The sequence below is a fragment of the Anomaloglossus baeobatrachus genome, chromosome 5, assembly GCF_048569485.1.
Source record: "Anomaloglossus baeobatrachus isolate aAnoBae1 chromosome 5, aAnoBae1.hap1, whole genome shotgun sequence".
In the NCBI taxonomy this organism is placed as follows: domain Eukaryota; kingdom Metazoa; phylum Chordata; class Amphibia; order Anura; family Aromobatidae; genus Anomaloglossus; species Anomaloglossus baeobatrachus.
In genome coordinates this window covers 564,112,801-564,132,401 of record NC_134357.1, presented here as the reverse complement: position 1 = coordinate 564,132,401, position 19,601 = coordinate 564,112,801, and the positions used below count along the sequence as shown (strand labels likewise).

At 44.7% G+C, this 19,601-nt stretch overlaps 2 protein-coding genes across 2 annotated transcripts in view; one reads left to right on the top strand and one right to left on the bottom strand.

The window, feature by feature from the left end:
* LOC142312328 (uncharacterized) overlaps window positions 1-19,601 on the bottom strand; it is a 133,792-nt gene that overhangs the window by 40,426 nt on the left and 73,765 nt on the right. The window lies entirely within an intron of this gene.
* LOC142310575 (uncharacterized) lies at window positions 1,169-3,374 on the top strand. Its single transcript, XM_075348095.1, has 3 exons — window positions 1,169-1,342; window positions 1,448-2,439; window positions 3,361-3,374. Exons 1-3 carry the CDS (start codon window positions 1,254-1,256, stop codon window positions 3,372-3,374), a joined length of 1,095 nt encoding a protein of 364 aa, XP_075204210.1. The 5' UTR covers window positions 1,169-1,253.

Sequence of the window (19,601 nt, the reverse complement as noted above, 5' to 3'; positions counted from 1 at the left end):
TGTCGAAAAAGCGCTGACATGTCCGTTTTCCACCGGCATCACGTCCTCACGGATCCATTAAATCCTATGGGTCCGTGTTTACACGTACGTGATACGGATGGCCTCCGTATGCTATCCGTGTGGTCCGTGTCCGTGTTTTAATTAGAAAGTTTGTTACACTCTGAAATACTTTCAGGTGGCGTTGCTAACATATTTTCTTGCACAAAACTAACTGTGCATTTGCAGAAGGAGTGAGCAAGCAAGAAGTTGGAGTTCTGTGTATTGCAAGATCTATTTTGAGCAAACTTTCGTCTTCGAAATATAATAATGGCACCACGGGTGGACACGGAGAAACTTATAACAGCTGTCGAGACTCACCCACCATTATGGGATACACGTGTAGATGGTTACCATGACCGACTGACAGTTGATCGCCATTGGAATCAAGTAGCTGAGGAAGTGTACCCCAATAATGCATGGTCTAGATGTTCTCCTGCAAAGCGTGCTAAATATGGTAAGTTTTTGTATTTTTTTATATTTTTTAATTTAATATCTATATTTGGATTTAATCATACTTTCAAACTGTGATTGTTTTGGCATAGTTATGTTGTCTTTTAGTGTAAAATCCTATGAGAAGATTTGGTGTATGTACTACTCAATATATTGAGTTCCTGTACACTTTTTTCATAGTATCACCAAACTTTCATCAGTGTAAAAAATCGAAGTATACTAAAATTTGTAATCTGACTTGGAATTCCTCATGAATTTACTTAATTAACTGATTAAACTGTCATGTGTTTTAAAATTCCCTGTTGGATTTGTCAAAATTTAGTATCACACTTGAAAATAATTTTTTTTTATTTTTTCTAAAAATAATTGATTAAAATGACATGTCAATATCATTACCTACATGTATCAAATAATATTTCGAGTAATTTTTAGCCAAATGTCATTGCAAAAACACCGAATTATAATTTAAATATAGATGACAATGACTTAAAATATAATTATTCAGAAATATTATTTGGTTTTGTGTGAATGTCTAAACATGTTTTTGAATGAAGAATATCTAAATAAATTATATTTCATCCTAAGTATTTGACCAACATAATTGTGTTAAATTGTATATTAAATTTCGCAAACATTATTTAAATTAATGTGTGCAGATTTATGGAGAATGTTGCAAGTGACATATTTGTTAATTTTCCCCAGTTGACTTGGTAAAAAGGCGTTGGCGTTCAGCCCGTGATCAGTACCGAAGGGAGTACAACCCTATGCCATCCTCATCCAGCCAAGGCCGCAAACGCAGATATGTCTACTATGAACAAATAAGCTTCCTAGCACCCATCTTAGAAGTTACACAGTAAGTTTTTTTTTTTTTTGAAAACTAAAAAAACAAAAAAACCCCTGAAGAAAATTGGACAAACATAAATGTTAAGATTGTAATATGTTTTTACATTTCTTATAGAACGGAGGATAATCTTGACGAATCTGATGATGAACCAACAGCAGGTCCCTCTGCTACAGCCACCTCAGCATCAGAACAAGAACCTGCCAGAGAAGACATTGAAATTCCTGAGACTCAACAAGATGCAGCAACTGAATCACATGAGGGTGGGACAGAGAGTGCACAAACCAACACCCAAGGCTCATCAACGCAACAAACAACCACACCAGCTACACAATCAACACAAACAAATGTACTTCCACGTTTTGCACCACAACCTCTACGTGCAAGAAGAATCCGCAGACCTGAGGAAATGAGATCCTTACCGGAAATAATTGACACACGCATTATTCACATAATGAACACTTTAATTCCAGAAACAGATGCCGAGCGTTTTTGTCGCTCTTTATCAACTAGCTTAACCAAAATTCCTTCAGATAGACAGGAACGTGTAAGAGCTGCTATGCTGACCCTACTGTCAGCTAGTCAGGCAGAACAGGAACCAGTGAGAGTGTATGAGGCCATAGAAAATTGGCGTACCATTATGCAACAACATACAGTCCCAAACACAACAGACAATCAAAACACAATTTCAACACAAACAACAATGGCAACTGTAATAGTCAATAATCCACTATTACAACAATCTGGACAACCTTCAATGGCTTCAAGTACGTTATTCCCAACACCAATTAGACAAGGGTATGTTGCAACCAATACTGGTGCCTTAAGCACAGTACAAAGTGCTACCTCTCAGCAACCCTTGAACTATATGAATTTACAACCAACTCAAACTACTAGTTACTTTACTCAACCCACAAATATTGGTGGTTTACCTAATTTGTTTCCAGGTTCAACATACCCACAATCATTCATGATGCCTCATTATCCAATCTCAACTATGTTACCTACACCACACTTACAAACATCAGTCAACTATCCTCAAGGTCAACAACATACACACACACAATACCCAGTTACCCATGTAGATCCACAGGTCTACTCAACCACAGGCAATGTGTTGGGACAAACCAGCATGCAACAGACTGTTCCACACACTACTGTAGCTAGTAATAGGAATGTTGTTCAGCAAACAACTGTTTCCATTCCTGAAAATACCATTTCTGAGGCCACACAAAACAACATACTCAGCAACACTCAGGTTACTTCACTAGAAGATCTTGTTGACTTGTGATGCACATTTTTGCTAATCTTAACAATCAAACAACAAATCTGATGAATGTGTCAAAATGTTAAAAAAGAGGGATTTCCAAAAATGTGCAAACTCAGAGTTGAAAAGATTTTAAAAACATGTGTGATTATACTTAGAGACGGATCACATATATGTTTTATGGCCTTTATGTTTGGAAATGTATTAACACAGTTTTACCCAACCAATTTGATGGTTAGATTAGTTATAATATTCTGAAAACACAGCTTAGATTTTTTTGGTCTATGTCAATGTCCAACATGATAGCAACTTAATTGGGCGACATTTTTGAACATTGTAAGCAATGCACACATTTTCTTTACAATGACTCTTGTATGTAAAGTATATTTTGTATGTTATGAAGATTAGCATTAAAATTTTCGTTTTGAAAAATTTAACACAAAATGAACAATATGTACATTTTTAATGTGGATGTGAAAAAATAACATCCTTAATTTATGGATTAATATGCTTATTCGTAATAAAAGATTATGTTTTTGAAGAAAAAAAGCATGTTTTGTTTGGATATTTAATAATAATATAGCATTTTTTCAATAGACGATTAACATTATTAATGTTGTAAGTTACAAATAAGTTTCCTAAAACATGATATTAACACAGAAATGTACATACACATACATACAACATTCAGAAAACCATGTTGCTAACAGAAATGTCAGTTTCTGAATAACGCATTTCCCCTTTAATACTTGTTTGATTTAAGCTCAGAGATGTTGAGAAAAATTAACCAAGTACCTATAATAAAATAATTTGATATTTTTATCAACAAAAAACCATCACAATCTTAACAATCATCACTATTATTATTATCATCAAAACAATTAAAGTAATCAGTAAATAAATTTCTAATTTGTAAACCAGATGTCACGGAATTATGAGACATAGGTTCACCTGTGGGATGAACAACATGGTTTATCTGAAATTCATCATCCACATAAGTTCCTCCTTCATGTATCCGACAGTAATTGTGAAGCACAATGGTAGCCTTGAGTACAGATGTGACAAAGGTTGGCTGCAACTGAATCGTTGTCTGATAAATGCGCCATTTGTTAGCTAAAATACCAAATGCACACTCCACATAACGTCTTGCTTTAGTTAGCCGATTATTAAAGTACTGTTTCCTGTCATCAATGGATCTCCTTGGATATGGTCGCATAACATGTTTGGATAATGCAAATCCTGCATCTGCTACCATCACATATGGTGCCAACGGTCCAGATGTACCAGGTAGGGCAACTGGAGGGGGGATCAATAATGAATTTTCTTGCAGGCGTTGGGCTAATCTGGATGAACGGAAAATACGGGCATCTGAGGCACTACCATAGGCCCCAATGTCTGCATAAATAAATCGGTATTCTGTGTCAACCAATGCCAAAATAACAACGGAAAAAAACTTATGAAAATTGAAATAACGTGACCCAGAGTTTGGTGGCTTTTTAACTCTGAAATGCTTGCCATCCAAAGCTCCTATGCAGTTAGGAAAGTCAACAGAGTCCTTGAAGCCCTTAGAGATTTTCAACCAATCTTCTCTGTTTGGCTGAGGCATCATTTGTTCTTTTAAATGTTGCCATATCATGTCGCATGTGTGACGTACTATAACGGCAATGGTTGATCTCCCCAACAAAAAATCAAAATGTAAAGCACTAAAAGATTGACCAGTCGCCAAGAATCTATGAAAACAAGACAAAGAATGATTTACAATTAACACTATTTTTTTAAAATTAAAACAATCATAAGAAAACACAAACATTGAATCAAAAATGAGATTACATCAATAAGGATCAATTACACATTTCACTGTGAAAAATAACACATTTACACAAATTACAAAAAAAACAAATATATTACCTCAGAGTCACCATAAATCTCTCCTCTGGGGAAATGGAAAGCCGCATCCAAGTGTCCTGATGTTGCAAATGAGGTCGTAAAATATTTAGTAAGTAATCAAAACTCTCAACTGACAACCGGCAGTATGAAAAAAACTTATCTGGGAAATTCCGTAACTCAAAAAATAAAGTATGGAAATGACCATGCATAGGCCGCATCATCATTAGTGGATGCACCCACAATCTGGTTCTTCTTACATTATCATAATGCAACATGTGCCGTCTAACGCCAAAACGACGAGATATAATCCAACATAAAAACACTAAGGCCTCCGTGGATAATGGCATTGCCACAATTTTGTCTCAACACATAGGTGCTCCAAGACATAATACAAGCAGGAAAGAGCTTATAGTTAACTTATATTTATGTCCTAATCACATACACCTATGTGTCATTTAATTCCAAGTAATCACCATTATCTCAATGTGTGAAACATGTGAAACACGCACAAAAAACGGACTGCACACGGAACACACACTGACGTATTTCACGCACAGGAAAACGCACACACGTACACACGTATGACACACGATATGCATACGGACACCACACGGAGGGGAAAAACGGACTGCAAATACGGAACACGGACACAAAAAACGGACTACACCAAACGTACGTTTTTTACACGTGAGTGTGGCAGAGGCCTGAGGGAGAGGAGCATTCAATTAGAACTGACAGTGTTACAATAAGAGCTTCCTCATACAGACGATGAGTCTCTCTTCCGAGAAAATGGATTGAATATTCAAATGACACTCGCTCAAACTCTGCTGCAAGTGTGATCCGAGTGTCATTTTGCTGTGATGTGATTCATGAGAGAATCGGCGCACTGGTGAGGAAAAGATGGAGAGCTTAATTTCTCCGTCCTTGCAACTGTCAGAGTCTACGAATATCGGACTGCCCTCAGATGACATCTGAGTGCAAGCTAATGTTTTAACTTGAACTTGTATGAGTGTGCGTCATCCTATATACACTGCCAATTGCAGCATGCAGCAATATTTTTTCTCATGCTGAATCGACACGAGAATAAAAGCATTGGTCGGCATTGCCCCAAAGTATAACATTGGAGCGAGTGCTATCCGATAAAACATGTACGCTAATGTGAGCATACCCTAAGAACAAAGATGATAGAAGGGTTTGCAATGTGACACAGCTACACATTTCCCCTATCTGGAAAGTGTGATTCATCTGTGCCCTAAATGCAGCATTCTCAAATCATGCAGGAGGTTAGACCAGGGGATCAGAGCTGTATCCTTACATCTCACACACTGAGAAACCTAAGGCTGCTTTCACACATCCGGCTTGAGCTCTGCGGCTCAATCCGGCTGTGCAAGCTATGCAACGGATGCGGTGAAAACACCGCATCCTTTGCATAAGTTTTTCCCTTGCGGCCCGTCCGGTTTTTGCCGTTTGCGGCACGCTACTGAGCATGCGCAGTGTCAAAAACCGCATGCGGCAGCCGGATGCGGTTTTGGCCGCATCGCGCCGCATCCGGCCGCCATAGGCATGCATTGAAAAATGCGCTGCATCAGCTGAATGCGGCGCAATGCGTTTTTTTTGCCGCACGAAAAAACGTGCTAGGCAACGTTCCATCCGGCCGCCGCATCAGCTAAATCTGCCGCATGCGGCAAAAACCGGATGGAACGCAAGGCCATGCGGCACAATGCGGCACTAATTAAAGTCTATGCAGAAAAAACGCAACCGGCAGCAAAAAAAAACGGTTGCGATTTTCCTGCAAAGTGCCGGAGTGTGCCGCATTGCAGAATCCGGAGGTGTGAAAGCAGCCTAAGCTATGGTGGGGCGTGTTCACTCAGTAGGATGTTGCTGCCTCCTTATGATGGGGCAGTTCATACAGTACATGCAGAAGTTCAACCCCCCACTGAAAAGTAACTAATACTCACTTACACATTAAAAAGTTAACTCAATATGTGCCAATCCTTACTATGCACTGCAAAAGTATTCACCCCCTTGGCATTTTACATGTTTTGCGACTTTACAACCTGGAATGTAACTTTTTAAGGGTTTGTATCTGTTCATGTAAAGAACATGCCTACAACTGTGAACACTTGGTTTTCATTTTATTGTGAAGGAAACATATAGGATAAAATAACTGAAAATTTCAGTGTGCATAACTCTTCATCCCCTAAAGTCAGTACTTTGTAGAGCCTTCTTTTGCGACAATTACAGCTGAAAGTCATTTTGGATAAGTGTCTATGAGCTTTCCACATCTTGCCACTGGGATTTTTGCCCATTCCTCAATGGAAAACTGCTCCAGCTCCTTCAACTTTGCTCTTCACTTGAGGAAACCATCTATCTTCAAGTGTGACCACAAATTCTCAATTGGATTAACACTAGAACTACTGAGGTAGTCATTTTGACTACTTTGCACCATGTATTTCTATATAGGTGTCACGAGTCCAGTAGTTCTAGTGTTAAGGTCTGGGCTGTGAGTAGGCCGCTTCAATACATTTGCACATTTCCCCTTAAACCACTCGAGTGTTGCTTTAGTAGTATGCTTTGGGTCATTGTCTTGGTGGAAGGTGAACCTCCTTCACAGTCTCAAATCACTGGCAAACTGAAACAGGTTTTGCCCAAGATTATTCCTGTATTTTGCACCATTTATCTTCCCCTCAACTCGGACTTCTTATGCTGTCCACACTGCTGCAAAACATCCCCAAAGCATGATGCTGCAACCATTATGTTTCACTGAGGGGATGGTGTTCTTGGGATGATGAGCTGTGCTGGTTTGGCGTCAGACATAGCGTTTACCTTGGTTGCCAAAAAGTTCAATTTTGACACAGCACCTTTCTTCATACGTTTCGTAAGTCTCCCACAAATCTTTTGTCAAACTTAAAACGAGCCTTCCAATTATTAGCTGTAAATAAATGCTTTTCTTCTGGCTGTTCTTGCATAGAGGCTAGCTCTTTGGAGTGTACGCCTTATTGTGGTCATATGAACAGATACTCCAGTCTCTGCTTGGGAACTCTTCAGCTCTTTCATGGTTACCTTTGGTCTCTGCGATGCCTCTCTGATTAATGCCCTCCTTGCCCGGGCTAAAGGGGGCTTTACACGCAACGACATCGCTAACGAGATGTCGTTGGGGTCACGGAATTCGTGACGCACATCCAGCCTCGTTAACGACGTCGTTGCGTGTGAAATGTACGAACGACTGCTAACGATCAAAATTACTCACCGAATCGTTGATCGTTGACACGTCGTTCTAATCCCAAATATCATTGCTGTTGCAAGTTGTTCGTCGTTCCTGAGGCAACACACATCGCTGCGTCCTCCGGCAATGAGGTGGGCGTCACTTTCCTTCGGCTGCTCTCCACGCCTCCACTTCAATTGGATAGCTTCCGTGTGACGTCCTTAGAAAGGAGGCGGTTTGCCGGCCACAGCGACGTCGTTAGGCTGGTAAGTACGTGTGACGGGTCCTAGCTATGTTGTGCGCCACGGGCAGCGATTTGCCCGTGACGCACAACCGACGTGGGCGGGTGCTTTCACCAGCAACATCGCGAGCGATGTCGCTGCATGTAAAGCAGCCTTAAGAGTTTTGGTGGGTGGCCCTCTCGTGTCAGGTTTGTTGTGATACCATGTTCTTTCCATTTGATGATAATGGATTTGATGGTGCTCTGCGGGGTCATCAGAGATTGGGATATTTTTCTAGAACCCAAATCTGACTTGTACTTCTCACCACTTTGTCTCTGCCTTGTTTGGAGATCTCCTTGGTCTTCATCGTGTTTAGTTAGTGGTGCCTCTTGCTTAATGGTGTTGTAGCCTATGTGGCCTTTCAGAAAAGATGTGTATATACTGACATACCCCAGGACACTTAGATTACACATAGGTGGACCTTTCACTAAGCATGTGACTTATGATGGTAACTGCTTGCACCAGAAATATTGAGGGGTAAATATATACGTACGTACATGGCAATTTTTTTTTTATCCCATAAATACAATTTTATTTCTGTATTTTTGTCACTTCACTTCCCCCACTGACTGTTTAGTGGTGACTAGGGATGAGTGAGTATACTGGTTACTACTCGGTACTCGCCGAGTAGTACGGTATTCGGGCTACTCGTTACTCCGCGAGTATCCTTGTAATTACTCGTTAGGAGTAGCGAGTCCAATGTAAGTCAATGGGAAATGTGAGTAATTGTCTGCTAGACCCTACAAAGCAGTCTGGAAGCTGAGTAAAAGACTGAAATGGTAGCATGATTGTTTAAAACAATCATACATCCATTTCAGCCTTTTACTCAGCCCCCAGACTGCTTTGTAGGGTCCAGCAGACAATTAATAAGCTGATGCATGCTGCCCGATGCTGCGCTCCCCGCTGCCCTGTCCTTCGCCGCCTGGTGCTACGCTTCCCGCTGCCCGGTCCTTCTCTACCCGCCCGGTCCTACCTTAGGATCGGGCGGGGAGGCGGCGAGGGAACGAAGCACCGGTCTCCCCCTCTCATCCCCTCTCTCATACTCACCGATCACCGGCCTGGCGCTGCACGGCTGTCACACTGCTCCGGCGGCTTGTACTCTTTTGAAATGCCGGCCACTCATTATTCCATCTCGTATTCACTGCTTCCCCGCCCACCGACACCTATGATTGGTTGCAGTCAGACGCGCCCCCCACGCTGGGTGACAGCTGTCTCACTGCAACCAATCACAGCCGCCCGTGGGCGGATTTATATCGTACAGTACAATAAATAAATAATTTTTAAAAAAATGATGTAGGGCCTCCCCCCCCCCAATTTTGATAGTCAGCCAAGATAAAACAGACAGCTGGGGGTTGGTATTCTCCCCCCTGGGGGGGGGGGGCATATAGTTATTGCCCCCCTCGGCTAAGAATAGCAACCGGCAGCCGCCCCAGATTTGGCGCATCCATTAGATGCGCCATATCTAGCATTTATCCCAATTGCCCTGGTGCTGTGGCAATCGGGGTAATTGAAGGGGTTCACCTGAATTTTACCAGGTGACATTAAGCCCTGATTTAATAAAGTTCAGCTTCGCTTGAAACCGCACTTTATTAATTCACTTGTAGTAAAGTAAAATAACACACACTCAAAACACCTTTATTCAAAATGAAACACAGACAACAAACTTTTATTGTAAATAAAATCAGAAAAACCTTCATTTTTCATTTTATTAAATCCCCAAAATCCCTCCGAAGTAGTCCAATACGAGGTTCCAGGCAGTCATCAGCTCAGCTCCATGTTAGTGACGGTAGTGAGGGTTAGGCTGCTTTCACACTTGCGTTGTTTGGCATCCATCACAATGCGTTGTGTGACGCATGTGACGGATGCGTTGTAAATAGTGTGATATAAAGGCAACGGATTCCTGTGAAATAACACGTTGCGTCAAGCCGAGAGAGTGAGCCCCTATCATCACCGCACACACCGGCACTACCGTCCCCATCATCATCACTGCACACACCCCGGCACTACCGCACCTATCAAAACCGCACACACCGACATTACCGCCCCCATCATCATCACTGCACACACCCCGGCACTACCGCCACCATCATCACCGTACACACCCCGGCATTACCACACCCATTATCACCCCGCACACCCCGGCACTACCGCACCCATCATCACCGCACACACCGGCATTACCGCCCCATCATCACCACACACGCAGGCACTACCGCACTCATCCTCACCGCACACACACCGGCACTACCACACCCATCATAACAGCACACACCGGCACTACCTCTGTGACGTCCCCGCTGACAGCGCGACTCACTTCAGTTGCTGCCTGGAGCTGACAGAGAGCGGTCGTGTTCTACAGCCGCTCCTGTCAGCTTCATGTAGCAGAGCTGAAGCGTCGTGGGACCTCGTTTGGATTACGTTAGACCTGGAGGGGTATTTGGGGATAAATAAAGTGGTGAAAGAGGGTTTTTTTTATCTTTTATTCCAAATAAAGTATTTTTTCGGGTGTGTTTATTTACTTTCACTTATAGGTTAATCATTGGGGTTGTCTCAGACGCCTGTCATGATTAACCTAGGACTTAGTGGCAGCTATGGGCTGTCATTAACTCCTTATTACCACCGATTGCCACCGCACCAGGGCAATTGGGGATAAGCCGGGTAGAGTCCCGGGAATGTCGCATCTAATAGATGCGGCAATTCCGGGCGGCTGCTGGCTGATATTTTTAGGCTGGAGGGGGCTCCCCATAACAAGGGGCTCCCCATCCTGAGAATACCAGCCTTCAGCCGTGTGGCTTTAGCTTGGCTGGTATCAAAATTGGGGTGGGACAGCACGCCGTTTTTTAAAATTATTTATTTTACTGCACGATATAGACTCGCCGCCAGCAGCTGTGATTGGTTGCAATGAGACAGCTGTCACTCAGCGTGGGGGCGTGTCTGACTGCAACCAATCATAGGCGCCGGTGGGCGGGGGAAGCAGAGAATACGAGATGGAATAATGAGCGGCCAGCATTTTCAAAAGAGAAGCCGCCAGAGCAGTGTGACAGCTGTGCAGCGCCGCGCCAGTGATCAGTATGAGAGAGGGGGTGAGAGGGAGAGACCGACCGACAGAGAGAGACCAGGAGTGATTTTAAACGATTTAGATCGTTCTGCTGAACATGCTGAGCATGCTCAGTAGAACGTGACTGAATCAGTCAGCGGATTCCGCCGCTTAGCGCATAGCGGCTGAATCCGCCACCATAGACAATCATTAGACACCTTGGTGGATTCCAACGGAATCCGTCAAGGTGCATTATTTTAACGACCCAAAAAACGCTACATGTAGCATTCCCTCCGCCCGACACTGCGTCAAAATAACGACTCAGGGTCGTCCAGCTGATGATACGCAGACACTTGCGTTACAGTGCGTCGTCAATACAAGTCTATGGAGAATAGCGCAGTGCGTTAACGGACTGCGCTATTCTCCATAGCGGCGGATTGCGTTGAACGCAAGTGTGAAAGCAGTCTTAATCCTCTCTCTACCGCCGCTTAACAACAGAATGACTGGGAGTTCATGCGGCGGGGATTAGGCAGGTTTCACAATGTGTTGAATGACGTCATCGCTGCCTGACACAGTATAGCGATGGCAGGGAGATGCCGAGCCGCAGAATGACAGCTCTGACATCATTGTTCCGATAACAGCGGGCTTCAGAGCTGTCATTCTGTGCTGGTTCTCGCTCTGAGCGCAGCTTCATGTCACCGCTCAGTACAAGGACTGGATACAGCAGAGATGGCGTTGGACCTCGGTTGTAGATTTATGTCGGAGCTGGGTATGTTTGGGGTTAATAAATTGGTTAAAGAGGGTGTCTGTGTGTTTATTTTTAAATAAAGGATTTTTATCTGTGTGTGTTTTATTAACTATTTAATTACATGATTGGTAATATAGAGATCTCATCGAAACCTACTGTTTTTTTTAAATCAGATACTTTTTTATTAAAACAGAATACATACAACAGAATAACAAATCGGCATCCAAATTAAATTTATCACATCTATTACCCCTTTAACTCCCCCTCCCGCCCCCTCCCCCACCCCGGCAGCAACACTTCTCCCCGATACTACATCCCATTTAGTACACACTTAGGATACCCTTCAACTGTAGTATAGCAACCATCCCGTTGTGCAAGAGGAACAACTAGTAACACAAATAAAACAAAACATACACATCAGAGGTCTCAGACGGCTATCCCGGTCCCAGACCAGTTTATTGGTCCATCACTCGTCTTATTCGCATTGCAGCCAAGGAGACCATAGCTTCTCAAACATTTTAACATTCCCCCTTCTTTCATATACTCCCCGTTCCAGCTGAAGAATACATTTCACCCTTTTAATGTACTCTCCCCTGGTCGGGGGGTCTTTTTTAATCCAGGACCTGGCGATTAGCTTTCTTGCCGCATATAGCAGCCTAGCAATGACAATTTTCATAGTATTTTCCACCCCAAGCTCCTCAACATATCCCAATAGGCATATCACTGGTTCCCTGGGGAGGACACACCCATATGTTCTTCCTATCTTGTGGATAACCTAAAGCTGGTGTCACACTAAACGACAGCGACAACGACGTCGCTGTTACGTCACCATTTTCGGTGACGTAACAGCGACCTTGTAAGTCGCTGTTATGATCGCTGCTTAGCTGTCAAACACAGCAGAAGCAGCGATCATAAGGTCGCTGTGCTACATGTTCAGAGAGCAGGGAGCCGCGCTTAGCGCTGGCTCCTTGCTCCCCTGCAGCACACATCGGGTTAATTAACCCGATGTGTGCTGCAGCTACATGTCACAGTTCAGAGAGCAGGGAGCCGCGCTTAGCGCTGGCTCCTTGCTCTCCTGCAGCACACATCGGGTTAATTAACCCGATGTGTGCTGCAGCTACATGTCACAGTGCAGAGAGCAGGGAGCCGCGCGCACTGCTTAGCGCTGGCTCCTTGCTCTCCTTGCTACAGTATACATCGGGTTAATTACCCGATGCGTACTGCAGCCACATGTCACAGTGCAGGAGCCGGCGCTGGCAGCAAGAGCGGAGGCTGGTAACCAGCGTAAACATCGGGTAACCAGGGAAAGGTCTTCCCTTGGTTACCCGATGTTTACGCTGGTTACAGCTTACCGCAGCTGCCAGTGCCGGCTCCTGATCGCTTCATTTCGTCGCTCTCTCGCTGTCACACACAGCGATGTGTGTGTCACAGCGGGAGAGTGACGACCAAAAAATGAAGCTGGACATTCAGCAACGACCGGCGACCTCACAGCAGGGGCCAGGTCGTTGCTGGATGTCACACACAGCGACAGCGACGGGACGTCGCTGCAACGTCACAGAAAATGGTGACGTAGCAGCGACGTCGTTGTCGTCGTCGTTATGTGTGACACCAACATTAGTCCAAAAGGAGACCAGTCTCGGACAAGACCACATCATGTGAAAAATACCTGCGTCAGATCCCTGACACCTTGGACACTCCGAATTCCTTTTCAACCCCATTTTAAACATCAGTAAAGGAGACCTATATACCCGGTGAATCACGTATAGGTGAGACAGTCTGGCTGGTTCGCTCATGGAAAGTTTAGGGATATACTCTAAGATACTCTCCCACACCTCCTCCGTTATCGGCCCAACTTCCTCCTCCCATTTAGATTTAGTTTTAATTGGGTAGTCTAAAATGAAGGTATGTAGTATATCTTTATACGTGCCAGAAATGATCCCTTTAGTGCTTCCTCCGCCCTTACACACATACTCCAGTACCAGGTCAGTCTGTATGGCCACACTTTGTTTAGCCTCTTGGGCTGCAATCGCATGTTTTAATTGGCTGTAGTGAAGCCAGCCGGACGCCGGTAACTGAAACTCACTCTGTAACTGCGGGAACGACTTCACAATTCCTCCGTCCAATATCTGATGCATGTATATCACACCCTTGCGTCTCCACTCCTCAATATTCCCCATTTTCTGAATTTCCGGGAGATTACTGTTATCCCAGATAGGTGTAAACTTAGTTAACCGGGTCACCCCTCTCACCCTTTTCAGCCTATCCCAGGTCTTATTTATAAGTGCCATTGTAGGAGATGTTCTACCCAGGAGCCCCACCGCACCATCCTCTAGTCCCATTACCAATGGACTTCTACCCACTATGTATTCCAGTACTTCTTTAATGCCCCCATCTTTCTCTCGATCAGACCAACCCCTGAGGTGTTGACATTGCGCCGCTATATAATACAATTCCGGATTTGGGATTGCTAGACCCCCCTCATCCTTCGGCCTTTGTAAAGTCTCTAATCGCACCCTAGGCTGCTTTTTACCCCACACCAGGTCCCTAAACAGCGAGTTTATCCCTTTAAATCTTTTCCTTGAAATACAAACAGGGGCATTGTGCAGTATGTATAGGAGTTTAGGCATTACTACCATCTTTAGCAAATTAACCCTTCCAACAACTGACAAATGTAGCTTGTTCCAGGCATCCACCTTGGCTCTCAATTTTTTAAGGAGAGGCCATAAGTTCACCTGTAAGTATTTTTCTACTGGCAGAGATATCTGGATACCTAGATATTTAAATTCGTCCACATTCTTCAATTTGTTAGCCCCAGTATCCTCATTTGTCCAGGCTACTTCCCCATCCACTTTAAAGAGGCTCGATTTAGACCAATTAATGGTCAGTCCCGAAACTTCTCCAAATTTCTCTATTATCTGCATGGCATGATCCAATGAGGCTGATGGATCCCCCAAGAAAAGTAATAAATCGTCAGCATAAAGAGCTATTTTCTCCTCTAAATGCCCATACTTAAATCCATGGATCTCCTTTGTTTTCCTAATGGCCGCCGCCAGAGGCTCTATTGCAATAGCAAATAAGAGCGGCGATAGTGGGCAGCCCTGCCTCGTTCCCCGGTGCAACTCAAACGCTGAGGAGGTCATACCGTTAACTCTAACTTTAGCAGTAGGCCTATTATACAACAGCTGCACCCACTTTACAAACCTTGGGCCAAAACCCATATGCTGCAACACTTTCCACAGATACCCCCACTCAACACTATCGAACGCTTTCTGGGCATCTAGCGAAGCGATCACCCTCCGGCCAGGGTTGTCAGGCGGCAACTGTAGATTAAGGTACAATCTCCTGATATTAGCAGCTGTCGACCTATTGGCCATGAACCCTGATTGGTCCATATGTATTAGGTTAGATATAACTCCAGTCAGCCGGTTTGACAACACCTTAGCCAGAAGCTTCACGTCCGCTGTTAATAACGAGATGGGTCTATATGAGTCTGGAAGCCTCGGATTTTTATCCTCCTTAGGAATTACTACTATTATTGCTTCTCTCATAGATTCAGGCAATACACCTTCCCCCTCCGCCACCTCAAAGACTTTCAATAGTTTGGGTAATAGGATTTCTTCTAACTGTTTATAAATTTCAACTGGTAGCCCGTCTGCTCCCGGTGCCTTGTCATTGCTCATGCCATGCAGAGCGCCCTCCAGTTCATCAATAGTAATAGGTGACTCCAGTTTATCTCTATCCGCCACAGACAACACCGGAAGCTCACCTCGCTCAAGAAATGAGTCCACCTCTTCCACCCTCATCTCTCCAATAGAAGAATATAGCGTGCGATAGAAATCTTTAAAGACCCCAAGGATCTCCTCAACCTCAGTGACCTGTGTCCCCTCCACCGTGTCCATACCATGCACAAATGAACTACTCCTTTGAGCTGCAGCTATGACCGATAATAGATGACCAACTTTTTCCCCCTCCTCATAAAAATGCAATTTTTGGAATGCCTGCTTCCTTACCGCCTTCTCCAAAAGCATCTTATTAACCTGTTCATGCGCCTGCCTAAGATTTTGCTTCGCGTCCGTAGTAGTACTCCGGATTGCTTCCAGCTCTGCCTTATCTAAGACCTCCAGGCTATCTTTCTCATCCTGCCTCGTCTGTGTTTTACGTTTACAGATATCCCTGAACAGGAGCCCCCTGAGGTATGCCTTCATTGCATCCCATACCACCAGCGGACCAGTGCTACCCTCGTTGTGGATAAAGAAATCCCCAAGATCCCGTTCTATATTCCCCATATTAATATGACGGATCCATACTGGATGAAGCTTCCACTCTCCCCTCCTTCCCCCTGTCAGGGTCCCCCGTCGTATGGATACTAGAATTGGGCTATGATCTGAAATCACTCTTGTCAGATATTGCACGTCCCTTATCATTGCATCCATCAGATCACTAGCTAGAGCCATGTCAATGCGGGACAGAGTGTTATGTGAAGCCGAATAACAAGAGAAGCAGGATACCCTCCCATTCCTCACTCGCCAGGCATCCACCATTCCAAGTTCCCCAATAAGAGTGCCAAACGAAGTCATAGAACTATCCTGAATACCTGGAGGTCTACTACTCCTATCCCAGTACAGGTCTATCACATTATTGAAGTCCCCCACCAGTAAAAAAGGGATTACTCCCCCCTTCTCAGAGAACTCCCTTATCTCCCTTAGTTTGGTGCACTTATATGGAGGTGGTATATATATTGCAGCTATACACATGAGTCTGCCAAATATTTTACACTTGACGGCCACACACTGTCCCTCTTTATCCACATACACTTCTATCTCTTCATATTGCACAGAGTTATGGATCAGCAGTGATACACCCCTTGCATAGTTGGAAAAGGTGGAGTGATAGGCCTTCTGCACCCATCTCCTATTTAAAACATGTGTTGTCTCCTTTGTTAGATGCGTTTCTAGTAGACATATTACTGACGGGTTCTGGTCTTGAACATATTTAATTATTGCCGCTCTCCTAGACCTATCTGATAACCCTCTAATATTCCAACTCAACACCTTAATTCTATACCCCATTATCCCACCCAGTAAAACCATCAAACCTTGTAGTATCTCCCCATGCTGCCTCTACCCTACCCCTTTCCCCCCTCCCCCCCTGCTCCCCTCCCCTCCTACTCCCCACCACTTCGTGTTTTCGAGTACTCCCGTGAAGCATCGGGTTTTCCAAACCTGGTCCATAATCCCTACTAAATTCCCCCCTACCTCCCTCGCCTTCCCCTCTTAGACACATTTTAAAACTCGTCCCTTTTCCAACAATTCTCCACTCCCCCCCTTTCTATGTATAATCATATTCCACTCAACCAATATAACAGTAAAATGGCAAACAGTAATTAAACTGGAATCTCAAATTGTAAATACCACCACCGCGCCTAATTAGGCAGTCCCCATGTCCTGCGAAGCTCACATCAAACCCTTCACATTCCCCCTGCATACTACCTCAATCCCAAAGGGAAGGAGAAAAAAAAAGAAAAAACAAGAAGGGTCCCCTGTAAGCTCCTAAGGATGTTGTAGAGCCTCAGCCGGCCTTCTCCAACACACTGCAGATTCAGACAGTCAGCTCATTCCTTCAAACGGATCCGCTTTTCGTTTGCGTCCAACCACTGCATGGCTTCCTCTGGAGTTGTAAAAAAGTGCACCCGCTCCAACGCCGTCACTCTTAGCTTTGCCGGGAACATCATTGAGTATTGCACCCCCATCTCTCGCAGGCACCTCTTTACTCCTGTAAAAGTCATACGTAGCTTTTGAACAGAAATGGAGTAGTCCGGGTATATGGAAATTCTCTGGCCGTCAATCATAAGATCCTCCATGTCTCTTGCCTTTCGCAGTATAGTGTCCCTGTCCCTGTAGTTGAGGAGCTTGGCTAGCATAGTGCGAGGGCCCCTGCCTGCTGGTTGTGGCTGCATCGGGACTCTGTGTGCACGTTCCACGGCATAGAGCTTGGATAAGACATTAGCACCCATTTTCCCCCTGAGCCAGTCTTCTACATATTCAGTGGGGTTTCTTCCTTCCGCTTTCTCAGGGATGCCGACAATTCGGATGTTATTTCTTCTAGAGCGGTTCTCTAAATCATCATTTTTTGCCATGATTTCAGCTATCTGCTGTGCAAATGTTTTTTCAGACTTTTGTAGTTTTGTAATATGATCCTCTGTTATCCCCACTCTCTCCTCTACAGCCGTTGTTCTCAGATCGGCTTTCTTGAGGTCTTTCTTGATGTCAGCAACCTCTGCCTGTAATCCCTTAACTTGCTTCGTCAGGGTAGTCAGAGCTGTTTTACAAAAAGACACCACTGCAAAAATGTCCTTTAAAGTGGGGTTTTCTGGAGCCTCCTGTGCACTATGTGCTTTCTCCACTTCTCCTGTCTTATCTTGCTGCTTTTCACCATCCCCCATCTCATCAGAGCTGGCATTGTCTTCTCCCTCCTCTATCTCACCTGTTATCTGTATGCTGAAGTGATTTCTCTGAAGTCCAGGCAAATTTCTCCAGCCTTGCCGCGACCTGCATCCTCTCCTGACAGGCTGCACTAACTTTCTCAGCTTCCTGCCTTATCATGGCACCATCTTGAGAGCTGGGGACTTTCCCGCCTCCATTATCTTTTTGCCTGTGACGGACCATGGCACTCTGCATCCACCAGACTCACCCCAGACAAGTCCTCACCACCTTATCTTCCTGACAGCCGGCTGAGGCAGTGATAACAGCGGTATTCAGGGATTTATCAAGGGAGTTTGCAGGAGAGCTCCACAAACACGTCTCTTCACATTGCCGTCCAGGCCACGCCCATCGAAACCTACTGTAAATACTATATTACCAATCCAGGGCTTAATGACAGGTGTCAATTATCACCTGTCATTAACCCCTTATTACCCCAATTGTTACTGCATCAGGGCAATTGGGATGAGCCGGGATAAACGCCAGATATGGCGCATCTAAAGGATGTGCCAAATCTGGAGCGGCTGCTGGTTGCTAATCTTACCCTGGGGGGGGAATAACTATGTTCCCCCCAGAGGGAGAATACCAACCCCCAGGTGTTTTATCTTGGCTGACTATCAAAATTGGTGGGGACCCTACGTCGTTTTTTTAATTAATTTATTTACACACTCGGCTATCACATGGAGTGGGCGGGGTGATGATATTACATTAGGTGTAATGACAGGTCACATCAGCGGTATTCTGCCGCACTGACGGATCCGGCACAAATGCAGTACAGTTCAATACAGTTCACTGGCATCGCGGCAAGCGCCGGTCACAAGCTGTCACATGCTCCGGTCACATGACCGCATGTGACCGGAGCTTGCCGCGATGCCTGTGAACTGTATTGAACTGTACTGCATTTGTGCCGGATCCATCAGTGCAGCAGAATACTGCTGATGTGAGAGCAGCACCGACGGCTTTCCCATCCGATGCTTCCCTCCCCGTTGCTTCGCTCCCCCGCCGCCTCCCCATCCGATCCTAACTTAGGACCGGGCAGGGAGCGCAGCACCAGGGAGCAGGGAGCGAAAGACCCGGACGAGGAGCATGCATCAGCTGATTGTTTAAAAAAGCCGGCAGCGTTTTACCGCCCGCCTTTTAAACAATCATGCATCCATTTCAGCCTTTTCCTCAGACCCCCAGACCGCTTTGTAGGGTCCAGCAGACTCGCATTTCCCATTGACTTGCATTGGACTCACTACTCGTAACGAGTACCCGAGTATTAGGACCTACTCGTTACGAGTATAGCGAGTCAGAGTATTTCACTACTCGCTCATCCCTGGTGGTGACGCATCACACACAAATTGGATTACAAAAATATTTAAAAA

Coding starts and splice junctions, on each gene's coding strand:
- LOC142310575 (XM_075348095.1), top strand. CDS start 1,254: ATGCCATCCTCATCCAGCCAAGGCCGCAAACGCAGATATGTCTACTAT. Junction 1,343..1,447: donor CCCATCTTAGAAGTTACACA/GTAAGTTTTTTT, acceptor CATTTCTTATAG/AACGGAGGATAATCTTGACG.